Consider the following 13,170-nt stretch of genomic DNA (forward strand, 5'->3'; position numbering starts at 1 on the left):
GTGAAATTAGACTTTTTTGTCAAGCCCAGCTCCCCAATGCGGCCTTATTCTCAAGTAGCTGGAGATTGATTAATTTGGGTTTTTGATTTGCTGAAGTGACAAGAAGTCAGACAGTACAAAAGCGGGACCAGTGAAAGGGATCAATTAAAGAGCAGAAGCAGCAACACAATTAATAGCACCAGGTTCAAGGGGGAAAAGAAAGCGCTGATGACGAAAACAACAGCAACAGCTCTGACTGCAGCAGGAATCTTTGCCGCAACCCAAGGAAGGCTGAATCCAAAGAGGGTGTTTCAGAACTTTTACTATGCCATTAGTGTTGAAATGAAATAAGGCAAAGATGTCGGTAGCTGGTGGACTGAATAATAAAAAAATAGCTGGACACTTTCATCTTCTACACATGTGTTTTAAATAGAGGTGAGAAAAGCAATCCTTTTATTTAAGCAGGGGAAGCAATAGACGAAAACCATCTGTAGTTGTATTTCAGACCTATTTCCCCGAGCTGAGATTTTTCTGGCTGTGAAATCCAATGCTCTACAGCTTCCCTTTACAGCTATTACCATAAATGTTCTATCAAGTTCTTTATATTCCTCCTCTGCCTCAAACCGAAGTTAAAGGGATGCTGCAATTGCACAATGACTGCAGAAGGCTGGAGTCAGGCACGGATGTACAGGACTGACATTAAAATCCTGTCAAAACTGCAGCTTGGCAGAAGTCTGCAGATGATAATAAACACTCGTGAGTCGGGGAGAAGGGGTAGCATGAGATTACAGCCTACAGAAAAAAAAGGCAAACACTTTTAAAGTACACGGAGCTCATACCTTTGCTAGGAATTAGGCGCATCCAGTCATCGTTTAGCTGAATTCAGCTTGGACACTCAAGCTATCGAGGGCTTAAATTAACCTGCTGCACTGAACGAAATTAAAAGGAAGCTCTGAGCCGAACTGGGGGATGGAGATGAAAGAGCCTCAGGAGTATTCTCTTTCCACGGCGCCTACCATTTTTCCAGCCTTGTGCCTAGAGCCTGTAAATCACAAAGCTATCCTGTCATGTACAGAAAGCCCCACTGAATGCCCAAGTTACTGCCTCCTTTCCTTTAATAGCAATTTCAATTAAATAAGAAAAACAAAGCTTCTTTCTTGACAAAAAAAGATCTCCCTGCTTTTGGAGGGTCTGGCTTTTGATACATGGTAGCATGCCTCAAGCAAAGCAGACCTGAAGGCATGTTTGGCTTGACAGGATCGTTTCCACTCGGCAGCCTAATAAGCCACTTTATGACAAGCGAGGGACATCATCCACAGACTTGTGAGAGAAAGTCAGTCTCATGACAGCAAAGCACAGATATCGGAAGGACTATCTTCACTAGTTTTGAAAACAGTAAGACTCTTGTTACGATCTCCCTTATCTAATGGAAAGGCAAAGTTACCTCTAGCTCATTTCCTATTGACAGGCAATGTCTGGCCATCTTAAAGGAAGCATGAAAGCAAAAACGCTTTCCACTAAAACCCCCACTAAAGTACATTGCTCACTACATTTTCCCTCCTAAGGAGCAACGTATGACAGTGCTAGCAAAACATCATCCTGCTCCCTAAAAAGAGAAGTATTGCTAGCAAGAACAGAAGCAACCCTATCCTGTTAACTCCCTTTCAAAACCACCTTATGAAGTAAGCTCCTTGTAACACAGAAGGAATTTACCACCTGACACCATCTATTCCTAAGTGACCCTCCTGTGTTGCCAGTCAGGTGACAAGCATCAGCAGTAATGGCTAACTGTATTTTAGCAGACCAGCAAGCCTCAGATCATGAACCAGGAACGAGATGCTAGTTTTTCCTCTGCACATCTTGCCAAAAGCAGGGTCAGGTCAGCGGCAGAGATATTATAAACCACTTCCCAGGTTAACATAGTTGGCTAATTTATCTTATCCTGCATTACACAGATGCATCTTTGTGTTTGCCTCCTTTGTACTGTATGCTGAATACGCCCCATGGAAAGATCAAGAACGACAATTTGTTTGAATACATAAGGACAACAAACCAGAAAGAGATGCAAGTCTTAGATATTGCAAGATGCCACCATATCCCCAGGCAAACTAACTTCATGGATAGATCTACAGTCTAGATGTATAAGGGATGTCTCTAATTCTTCCAGCATAATGTTTTCACTGGGCAGCATCACATCTGTTGAGAAGATGTGATTCTTACATGGTGTCACCCTGAATTGCTAAAAACTGGGTCTACGATGCTAAGGGCATTGCTTGTCCTGGCCATCAACTGTATACAAAATGGAGAGGTGAGGAATATTACGAAAGGCAGCTGGTTATGGGGATTAATTTCAGGTAACTAGTTCTTAGTCACCCCATGAGGGAGAAAGAAGACGGATGGTCCTTTTGAAGACAAACTGTACAGCTGTGGAATGGTTTCAGTGCAGTATCTCCTGGTTCGATTACAGGTCGTGTTGGTTAGTCTACTTGCCACTTTTGAAGCCAGGTAGATAAGACACCTCAAGAATAGTTACCATCAAGACCATCCCAAGTAAAGGTGATTTGCAGAAAAATAAAACACTTGGAGCACCACTAAAGAATACATCTTGAATGAACAAGCTACACCATGATCAAGTACATAAAACATTGTGTGACGAATACTATTTTATATCCTTGGTCAAAATGATACGCGTAATAAAGTCAGCTCAATTATACAGAGAAGGTGATCTAACAATCAGCATTGTCTTCTAATTGCAAAAAAACCCCTCATTTAACAATATTTTGCTTTGAAATAGAGCCTTGAGGTCTTGAGGCACTTGGAAAATAATGAACCCATGCCTTACTGAATAATTTCCTACTAAAATATTTACCTTGTATTTCAAGATAGGCAAAATAAGACAGAAAGGAAGAACTGACTCTCTTCAAAGGAATGCTCAGAGCCAAAAAGAGAGCCACATCTCTTGTCTCTACTCTTGTACTTTAACCTTCAGTCTGTATAACCTGTGGATAACTTCAAGCATCAAACCCACTCACTGGTAATTGAGAAGAGGTTAGGAAACTCTCCACTGTCAGCCCACAAGACTTCAGTGACAAGCCCTAACATCAGTGTTTTGGAAAAAAAAAAATAAAAAAAAAATCAAGAGACTTTCACTATTAACATTTTGCAATTAAAGCTGTATAGCAAATAAGCAGTTAATTGCATCACACTAGGTAGGAAAAGGCTGAGGCTTTCCTGGTAACATATGCCACGAGCACTGGTGTCAGAAAGGGAAAGAAATAATGGAAGCAACAGCAAAGATACTCTTAATCAAAGGCAAACCTGAACATTTTCCTATTTCAGAAACCTATACCTGAAAAGTAAAGCTCAACATAAAGCTATGTCTTTGCTACCTTTTATAGGTGTCAGATGACATACTGTCATTGAAAAACTTCTTGGTTTTAATTTTTAAATTTAATCAAGCACTCTGTCTAGCTCTTACCAGCTCTTGTAAGGGTTTAGACAACCCAAGTCAGGGCCCTTCTTTTGCCCTTACAAAATCCATGCATCAGAAAAGCTGCTTGCCTAGAGCGACTTGTGAACTGGATACTCGTCATTGACCTGGACCATGGGTGGCACACATGATCGCTGAGTTAAGGGATGATATCAACTGTAACAAACGAAGGGCCCAGAGACTTGAAAGAAGATGCCCTTCCACCTGCAGGAAGGCCAGGTCTCTGTGCTTCAGCTGTCCCGCAACAATCAGCAGGTTGTGAAGGAGTTGTGTATCGGATTTAACACAGAGGCTTCTTTCACTCCTTGAACTGTATATGCTGTGAAGAAGCTTTGAAGCGTTAGATTCCATAGGTAATGTATACACAACATCCCTGTCCCCCATGCTCTGTGATCTGGACTGGAAAGAAACTGAGCCTGCAAACAGACATGCTTGATGAGACAACCGCTCTCATGTTAATTGGAACAGAAACTTCATTAAGCCAGAGAAGAAATAAAAGTATTGTGTGTTTCTTGCACACACTTCATCCAGATCCTGGCAAAACAAAGCAGTGTGCTTCTGGACATAGACTAAACAAGAAATCTAGTTATTACAAGTATCTATTTGAAGTACCAAAGTATGGACATAAAAAGAAGAAATTCTGAAATTAGGAATTACTCCAATGGTAGCTATATATTAACATTTTACTTTCTCAACTTTATGTTTAAAACTTTACTAAACTTTATCTAAATTTAAAATTTATATTATTATTATGATCTAAATTTAGATAAAAAGATTAAGAAAAATACAAGTGTACCGATCTGGGAAGTTTACTGATTTCCCTGCTTAAGTCTTACTTATAAGGTCCTTAAATATGGAACACATTTGGCTTATTAAACTTTTAAGTCATGTTATTTGAATTAGCGGAGTTTATAGAGTGTCACACTTTGCTCTTGCAGTACTATGTCCTTCCTGTGTGTTTACTTAAGAACATGTCTCTCAATTTATATTATTCTCTGTAAACAAGATTTTGTTTTTCAAAGTTCATAAACTCCTGTAGGATACTGTGTGAATCTGGCTTATTTCCTTGCAATTATAATTTATCAAGATACATCACTCCTGAATACATGCAGGCATCCTCACATCAAATGCAACTCTTCAGCTTTAAATAGCTGAGCGCAGTTGATGTGTTGATTTCTTGGCTGCTATTTAAGCATTTAAAGACCACAGTTCACATTTATTCCTGAGATACCAGGAAAAACAATCACACCTGATCCTCTATCCCAACTACCTGGTGACAGACCAGCCAAGAAACATCACAGCAAAACTCATTCCAAACTGCAGCCATTTAAGTTTAAAGCAATCTTAAAATACAAACATACAAAAAAAAACCCCACAAACCCCACACCACAAAACCCTTTGAAAGATTAAACTATCTTTTTATACAAATGAGATTACAGGATGGCCTCCCTGATAAAGAATTCACTTTGTACAGGGGTGCAATCACCTTCAATATTAACTTTCCATTCTGACAGATACTAATATAGAAAGAGAACAGTATATATTTTACAGACTTCTAAGTCCAGTATCTGTCAAACATCAAGCACCTGAGCTACAGAGAACCAGCTTGCAGCTGAAGTGAGACAAGGAGACAGCTGCGGAGATATATATATATATATATATATATATATATAAAAAAAAATAATATATATAAACACAACCTGAAGTTAAAAGTGCCCCTGTTTCTAGTGATATCAGTGCTGGGTATCCACTTTCCTTACTTGACAAGTACTGACTTTCAGTGGTTAAATATTACGAGTGGTGTACTACAGCACACTAACCCTGCATCTGAAAGGTCAGGAACGGGACCCTCTCCCAGACACGAGCTTGAAGACCTGATTCATTCACTATTCTCACTATCCTGTCAGGCTAAAGTTTATGCTCCATAATAAAAATGAAGTGCTTTGGTCTGAGTTTTTTTTTTTTTCCTTTTCTCATGAGTGGGGACAAATGGAGAAGGTGTGACAACTAAACCCAGCTACAGACAGAAAAAGCACTGATTTATTGAACACTGCTAGACAATCGAGTCAGATTAATCAACATCAGTAACCAGAAAAAAAAAAAATTCCCTATTATAAGGAGCATGCCATACACTTTCCTATTTCAGTTTAAATTTTAAGCAAAACTAAATGCAAAATACGCATATAGGCATCCATAAGCAAACGTTGGGAAAAACCAAAGCTTTATAGTTCCACTCAAAAAGTTAATTTAGTGACATAAACAATTTACTGACAGACATTTGGCACTTCAGACTAAACTTAAGATGAGCATGAGGGTGCCAATGTCAAATTATCTGAAGATGATATCTTGCCATTTTGGAATCAAGTGCAGGACTTAATTGCTGAATGCAACAATTCTTTATATTTTAATGGGGGGGCGGAGGGGTGTGGGGCAGAAAGAAGAGGATCTTAAACAAGAAAAGCAGATGGGTTTCTGGAGAACTGCAAAATTGTAAAAATCCATACAATATAGCCCAGGATTTAAACAGCAGGACTAGGTAAATACAGAAGTACTTAGTTGAAACCCAGCAAAGTTGTGCAGAAATATCTGTGTACCAAATATCCTCCTTAAACCAGCATCATGACACAGCTCAGTTTAAGCCTCAAAGGTTTACTGGTACCATCTCCCCCCTCCACCAGAACTGTTTCTAGACACAGAAACAGAAGAACCGCTTTCATATCTTTCATTCTTTAAACTTGTCATGAAGCAATGCATTCCTTGATAGATGTGAAGTCCAGTGGGACCAAATGGCAATGGCTCATCTACAGTTTGATGTTCACTGAGCTGCAACCCACAGTGTGGATGACCTGGTGAAAGGCATACTGAAAGCAGTAATCATGCCAGCAGCATTTGAATCCCTATTACACAGAGGCAGGAGATTGAAGAGGTTTTGCCCCTTGATTACTTTTTTTTTTTTTTTAGCATGGCACGTTGGGCAGAATTTCAGGAACACTTCAGTGCTGCTCTTCAGTGTGACAGGACAGGTTTTCCCCCATCATTTTGGCAACAGACACATACCCAGAGAACACAAGGTAAGCACTTGTATTTTGTGAACTTGGTAGGAACCTCCCCAAGAAAGGTAACTTTAAACTTTCCCATTCAATTGAGCTTCTTATGGTCTACAAAATGGAATGGGTAAGCATTGGGTCCTACTGCTTCTGGATGCTAACACATTCCTACAAGAACCACACACAGAAAGCATCATTCAGTTTAACAGTCTGACACCCTTGTCAGAGAACTTAAACATTATGCCAACATCATTTTGGAGAAGAAAGCTCAGTGAAAAGACAAACAGGACTTCTGCCCACATCTCAGAAACTTCACGTTTCTACTCTCCATCTGCCTTCAAGCTCAGGTAGGGCACAGGCAACGTGATGCTTTCCTGACTGATGCTCAAGCCGTCAGACCATAATCAGACTTCCTCGCTGACCTCCTCTTTCTAGCTGAGCACTGAAATGATACGGCTTCCTCCTCCTTTAAAAAGTTCTAGAAACCAGTATGAAACACCACCACTTCTAGGGTCTTATTTAAATATCACACTGTCTTTGGTATCTTCCTCTTCATCACGCTGCAATGGAAAAATGATGAATGACACAACTGTGAGAATAATAATACAGAACATCTAGCTGCAAATGTCTTGTCTCAACCTCATGTACTTTATGGGGATGATCCAGAAGGAAATAAGCAATGCTCAGAGAGAATGAAATTTGCACAAGTGTAAACTGCCAAAATTAATAGTCTAAATGAGGTGGTGCTGGCAGATTGCTTGGGAATAATATTCTTATTGTATTTTCACAATTAATTCCAATTATGGAATTGTGAAAATACAATAACAATATTATTCCTGTCTTTTTTTCTCAAGAAAGAGGAGCAGCAACTCATAATATGCATTGAAACCAAGGCTGAAATTCAAGATCAATTTATTATTATAAAGAACTTGTCATCCAATGCGCAGCAACTACTCTGCTCTGCATGCCTTACGTTATTTTGGGGAGCCGTAGGTTGCAAAACTGCATTTCTCCCTGTATAAGTTAAAATCAATCTGAAATGTGAAGTTCTGCGGAGTAGTTCTTGCCACAAGGAAGGTGCCACAGCAATTTAAGAAAATATCAGTTTCCTATTCCCTTCCTTGACTGAGTAAAGGCACAGACATTACGCTGGTGGGAGTCCAGCTAGCTAGGCCATTGTTGCACAGGATTTTTTAATATTTCTTGTTAACTGGGGTACTTCAGCTAAGAGCTCGTCAAAAATGTCAACCAAATTTCAATACTAGATGTTTCTGAGTGTGCAATCTCATGCTGAAAATGGATAATTTTCCAGAATTTACTAAAAAGTAGTACTTCATAACCCAAGTTTCTTCAAGGTATGTTAGGTTGTTCAGAAAGCAAAGGCAATAATAAGTTGTTAGCAGAATTTACCCTGACAAAGTTTCCCTCCGAAGTATTTGCCAGAAGCAACTTGCCTGTTGATCACAACAGGGTGTGAAAAGTACATGAATATTCCCTTTTCCTACTTGCACGTATGCTGTCTTATACATGGCAAATTTTACAGTATTAAATATTATTAACTTCAGGAAACCCCAGAGTAGCTCTAGAGCAGCTAGAACAAAAGAAGAAAATGACTTTACATTTGATTTTCAGTAATTATTTCCTTCTTTAAAAAGGATGAAAGAGCTCTTCCAACCTTAACCATCTATATACACTTAGCACAAATAATTCTGAAATTCTATAAATCTATGTGAAATTATATAATTTATCCTGGCCAAGAACTTGCCTATTGAATTCGAACAACTCTAAATGATGTTTTTTGCTTCACTGTTGAAATGCTATGACTGTCAGAAGCAAGCTGAACCATTTTCTTTTTCAATGTATAGCACAGGATTCCATCATTTAATCATTCCAAGTGCTTACGATCAGAAAAGTAAGGCAAGTTGTAAGGTCTGCATTACTGTAAACACTCCAATGACCTCTCATACCCCATGGCACAGTGAGAATTCAATTTCACATTAATAAACCCTAACACCAAACTGTTAGAAACTCAGAAGACACCAGGTATTACAACTTACATAAATTACAGTCAAGATCAAATGGCCCGTACAAGCAATTGTACAGTGATAAAGCCTAAGTGGATGATATTTAAACAGATATTTGATTTACTGCAGAATTTTATATCATGCTAGAATTCAAATGACAATTTACAAGTCCAGAGGAAAGAAATCCCTGTCCCATGCAAACTACTGTTTGCAGCACTGTTTCAGAGGAGCTTGATTTTATAACTTTTAAGAAAGAAATTCTTCCTTCTGATATTCTCAGGACACAGTCTTGGAAGCCAAACTAGAAAACCTGACATTTAAAAAGAGAAGAAACAAGATACTTCTTCATACCCAGGTAGGAAATCACATCCTCAGTCTTCTGTAAGCTAAGTCTCACAAACCTAATTTTTGCAATCTAATACATCTGGCTGTGGTTTCTTCCATAAAAAAAAAAAAAAAAATGCTCTGATGCCAAGTTTGACGGTATGTTTCTCAAGTTGTTTAGAGATGTACAAATTGTGAAGACTGTAGAACAAACAGCACCATCTCTTATTAATAGCAGCAACACCACTAGTTAATAATAATCTGTTTTCCATTGGAAAAACCTGCATTTTGTACTCAAGTTTGAGACACCTCACAACTGTACTCCTGGCCAGCTTTTCCTTGATTCCTCAAAACAGTCCTGCATTTCCTGGCTAAGATAATTTGCACAAGAAAAAGAATGTATGGAATAAAACAAAAAGGTGAATTTGCAGAGGAGGAACCGTGCAGATTCACATTTTTGAATCAAACTAACACCTGAACTGGTTACGAATGGCTCCCTTGAAACCAGACAACCCTCTTATTCCCCAGCAGTGAGCAACTATAGATAATTCTGGGTGAAAAAAAATCATGATCCATCAAGGAAAAGATTTATCAAAGAAAAAAAATTGCAGGCTTCCAATGTGATCCAGGAAAACCTCTTGGCCAATAGTTGCTGCAGCAGTAATTGTTCTAAATCTATCAATAAAGCTAAGCTGCTCCTTCATTGACTGCAAACACCAATTTCTTTCATGGAGGATTATAAGTTGATGTTCATGGTTTCTCTACCACCATTAGGGTGATAAACAGTTTAAACTACATCAGGATCTGACATGTAGATCAATTCTGGGTCCATAAAGAATCTGCACAAGAGGTTCCCGGACAGGGATTTACTGCCCCCAGTTTTTATTCTCTCTTGCTGCAAAAATTACTTCTGTCAAGTACTTACAAGACTAAGAAAAAAAATGTAAAAAGAATTAATTTTTCATGTGCTGCTAGAACAGTCTTTTTAAATTTCTGAGTTTTTAAGGCAAATATGTTATTGCATTTAAAATTATGCTGAACAGCAGGTGGTATTTAGCTAAATAGTGAGCCGGTTACATGATCTGCTCACTATCAAGCAGACAGCAATTCGAAACACTGAACTAAGCTGCCTAGATTTTCTCTGAGGGCAGTCACAGGCTTCATGTTACCAGTGCCAAATTATATTAGACATTTAATTTTAAACCTCAGGTACTTAAATGTAAAACCTTACAACAGTAATAGTCATAAAGCAGTGGGGCATTCCATTTCAGAGAATGGATTTTTCTATTTTTCCCCTTTAATTTAACCAGCACCTCCTGTTTTGTGGCTCTGCCCACTACAAAGTAATTTATCTAATTAGGAGATGTTCACAGCTGCTTGAAAGACAGAAGCCCCAGGAAACCAAAGGTCTGGTTCGGAAGACTTTGAAAAGTTCTCCAGAGCCACACAAAGTATTAATTTAATGTGAAAAAAAGGCGCAGAGAAAAATTGAATCCCAATATGTTATTTTGTCTACAATAAAACCATGTGACAATAAGCAGGCATATTCTCCAGTACGTTGGCATTTGAATTCCAAAAGATGCTTAGCTTCTCGCCATACCTGCTGCTTTCACAGTATTATCTTTTTATGACTAAAATTCAAAAATCTTTTAATGGAGGAAAAAACCCCTGAAATTAAAGAGAGTTTTTCATGCGTCAACTTGCCAGCATAAAGGACACATCTATGAGCTTATCGAAAGATGATACACTGATGGCAATGAATTATTCTTGAGGCTTTGTAGCAGTTTTATCGCAATACTTCTGTTTCTGCTGACCCTTAGTTGCCTAAAACTCACAGTTAGTCCAATCTTTCCCATATATTTAGAAAAAAAAGCAACTCTTTTTTTTTTTTTTTTTGTTAAACTAGAACCTCCGCAAGAAGTTATTCACGTCAGGCTTATTCAGAAGCACCCACCAGTCATCTGCATTTTTTTAATACATATTTCATAGATAATTCCAGCTGTCGTCTCTTTTGATCCAGAAGTAATCACATATGAACGTCAAGTCAGAAGAAGGTACTGCATATACTTGGAGTACAGAGCTCATGTAGGAGAAACGGTTCCCTTCACCAGGAATTTGAAACTAGCCGAAGTGCATCATCAGGAGCAAAAGACAAGTCGAGCAAGTATCTCAGAAACAGAAACAGCATTGTGAAATAAAAGGGAAAAGGCAGGAATTTAGGTTATATTTCTACTTTTCCACATATTAATTACTTGTCACTTATAGGAATTCTTGAATTCTGCATTTTGAAGATTTTCCTCTACTGCAGCCTCAGTTGCCACATCTGGCACTAAGGAGCAAGGGGCTGGCTTCTGCTCACCCATCTGTAGGTATGCCAGGCGTCAAGGACAGGACCAAGAGACTACAACTTGGTTTTTACTTTCCTTCCTTCTAGTGCAAACAATATTCTCCAACTTTTCTTTGAAGAGCTAGAGTATAAAAAAAGGGCGCAAAAGCCAAAAGTTTGATATAAATTTCTAAACTTAAAGTAGAATTTGGGTGGATTAAAATGACGAAGCAGCTCAGGAAAAAGAGAGAGAAATATATCGCCTTAACTGTGAAACCAGTTCAGTCTAAAGGAATCTGTGTAGGGTAATACTGCTTACCCTAACAGACTACCCAGTTTCTAAAGGAAAGGGTGAGTTGGGTGGACCCAGAAGAGAACAGTGCTGAAGCATTTATCATGCTGCTTAGCAGTATCTCTGGCTATCACCGAGGCTGAAATAGAGGATACTTGCTTTAGAAAATTCTTGGTCAAAATCTATACCATTTTGATGCAAATATCACACTCGTGAAGATGCTGCCCACAAGTTTGGAGCTCCAGAAATGCCTGTGCTCCAGGAACTACGAACTTGAGAGCTAATGCCACTCAGAGCTAAGCTGACCAAGATTTAAAACCCTCTGTTCTCATAAAGTGGCACTGAAAAGCTGTCCAAAGTTGCTCAAAACCCCAGAGACAGTATCAGGGCTATACTCAATTCAAACCTTATACAGATATCTACGTATACATACACACACATATATATGGGACATGTGAAATAGTTTTCGTACTCCTATAATTCTCACTGTCTTAGGAATAGCCATCAGAAACAGCTTTCCTCCCCTCTTCTCCTGTCCTGTTCACATTTCTCCCCGTTATCCACATTCTCAATTTCTTCACAGTTCATTCTTCTCTTTCACACACTCATCTCCTTTTCCCCTCTGTTTCATGAACTTTCCATGGTTTCTCCAAGTGCTTATTAAACCCCAAGCTCCTGGACCCGTGCGCCTCACTGGTATGAACCATCTTTGCAACACACCACAACAGAAACACCTGAGTCCCAGCCCACCCGCTACGGCTGCTCCAAGGATGCTCTCATTTGTGTCGGCAGCAGGTCAGCTATAGGTGAACAGCATTATCTCTCTTCCTTCCCAGGCACTCTCTTGAGGCGAGATGCACCATTTTGTTACCAAATATCACGCATACCTTTTAAAAACAACCAACCCCGACTCACTGTTACAATCTGATCATTGCAAAACACCATCTGGAATAGTGTTTGCTCCTTTTGATACCGTTAAACACTCCACAGAGAAAACATGACGACTATGCCAGTAGTGTGCATACATTAAAGCAAGAGCACAGACGAGAAAGGACATGCTGATGAAGAGATGTGAAGGATAATTTACTGCTAATACCTACCACACAGAGTAAGGAAATAAGAATATCAAGTGAACAACCTACATTACGTACCTGAAATTAAAATTAAGCAGCATTACAATTACATTAGCTCTTCCTTCTGAAAAAGGATTGTATTGATCTGTTCTCTTTTATCTAATTTCTCCTTTTTCTCTCAGATGCTGGAAGTTTGGCTTCCCACAGAGTATCTGGGTGAACATCGGGTCTCTCTTTTTTTTTTTTTTTTCCTTCTCTTTTTAAAAAAGCAAACCACCAAACTCCCCCTTCACCCCAAAGCAGATAATCCCTCCCAGCTCCAAGTTTCTTACCACTGCTAATGCCAGAGTTTGCAATGACTGTTGCCTCACTCCACTGATCTGCACTGGAGACCGAGTAAGAGCGCTGATGCATACCATCCGGACGACTGTTGAAGGAGACTAGACTGATCCCACTTGCCATCTGAGACACAGATGTGCTAGTAGTCACGTTCCCTAGATATAAATGGAAAACAAATTGTGTCAATAGAGAAGACAAAATTGATTTGCATGAAGATGGATGGGTGCATCTTTACAGAGCAGAAAACGGGATTACTTAACCAACACAAAAACCACT

The 13,170-nt window shown here is 39.0% G+C and overlaps 1 protein-coding gene across 3 annotated transcripts in view; it reads right to left on the reverse strand.

Annotated features, from left to right (window-relative positions):
- Nucleotides 1-13,170, reverse strand: part of AGAP1 (ArfGAP with GTPase domain, ankyrin repeat and PH domain 1) — a 384,460-nt gene that overhangs the window by 100,797 nt on the left and 270,493 nt on the right. For 2 of the 3 annotated variants that reach the window (XM_082483167.1, XM_082483166.1), the window contains exon 12: nucleotides 12,888-13,049. The exons of the other annotated variant lie outside the window; for it this stretch is intronic. In XM_082483167.1, coding sequence (XP_082339293.1) covers nucleotides 12,888-13,049 — 162 coding nt within the window. The remainder of the gene's footprint in view (nucleotides 1-12,887; nucleotides 13,050-13,170) is intronic. 3 annotated transcript variants of the gene reach the window in all.

The sequence above is a fragment of the Vanellus vanellus genome (genome assembly GCF_965231255.1).
Source record: "Vanellus vanellus genome assembly, chromosome: 5".
Classification (NCBI taxonomy): domain Eukaryota; kingdom Metazoa; phylum Chordata; class Aves; order Charadriiformes; family Charadriidae; genus Vanellus; species Vanellus vanellus.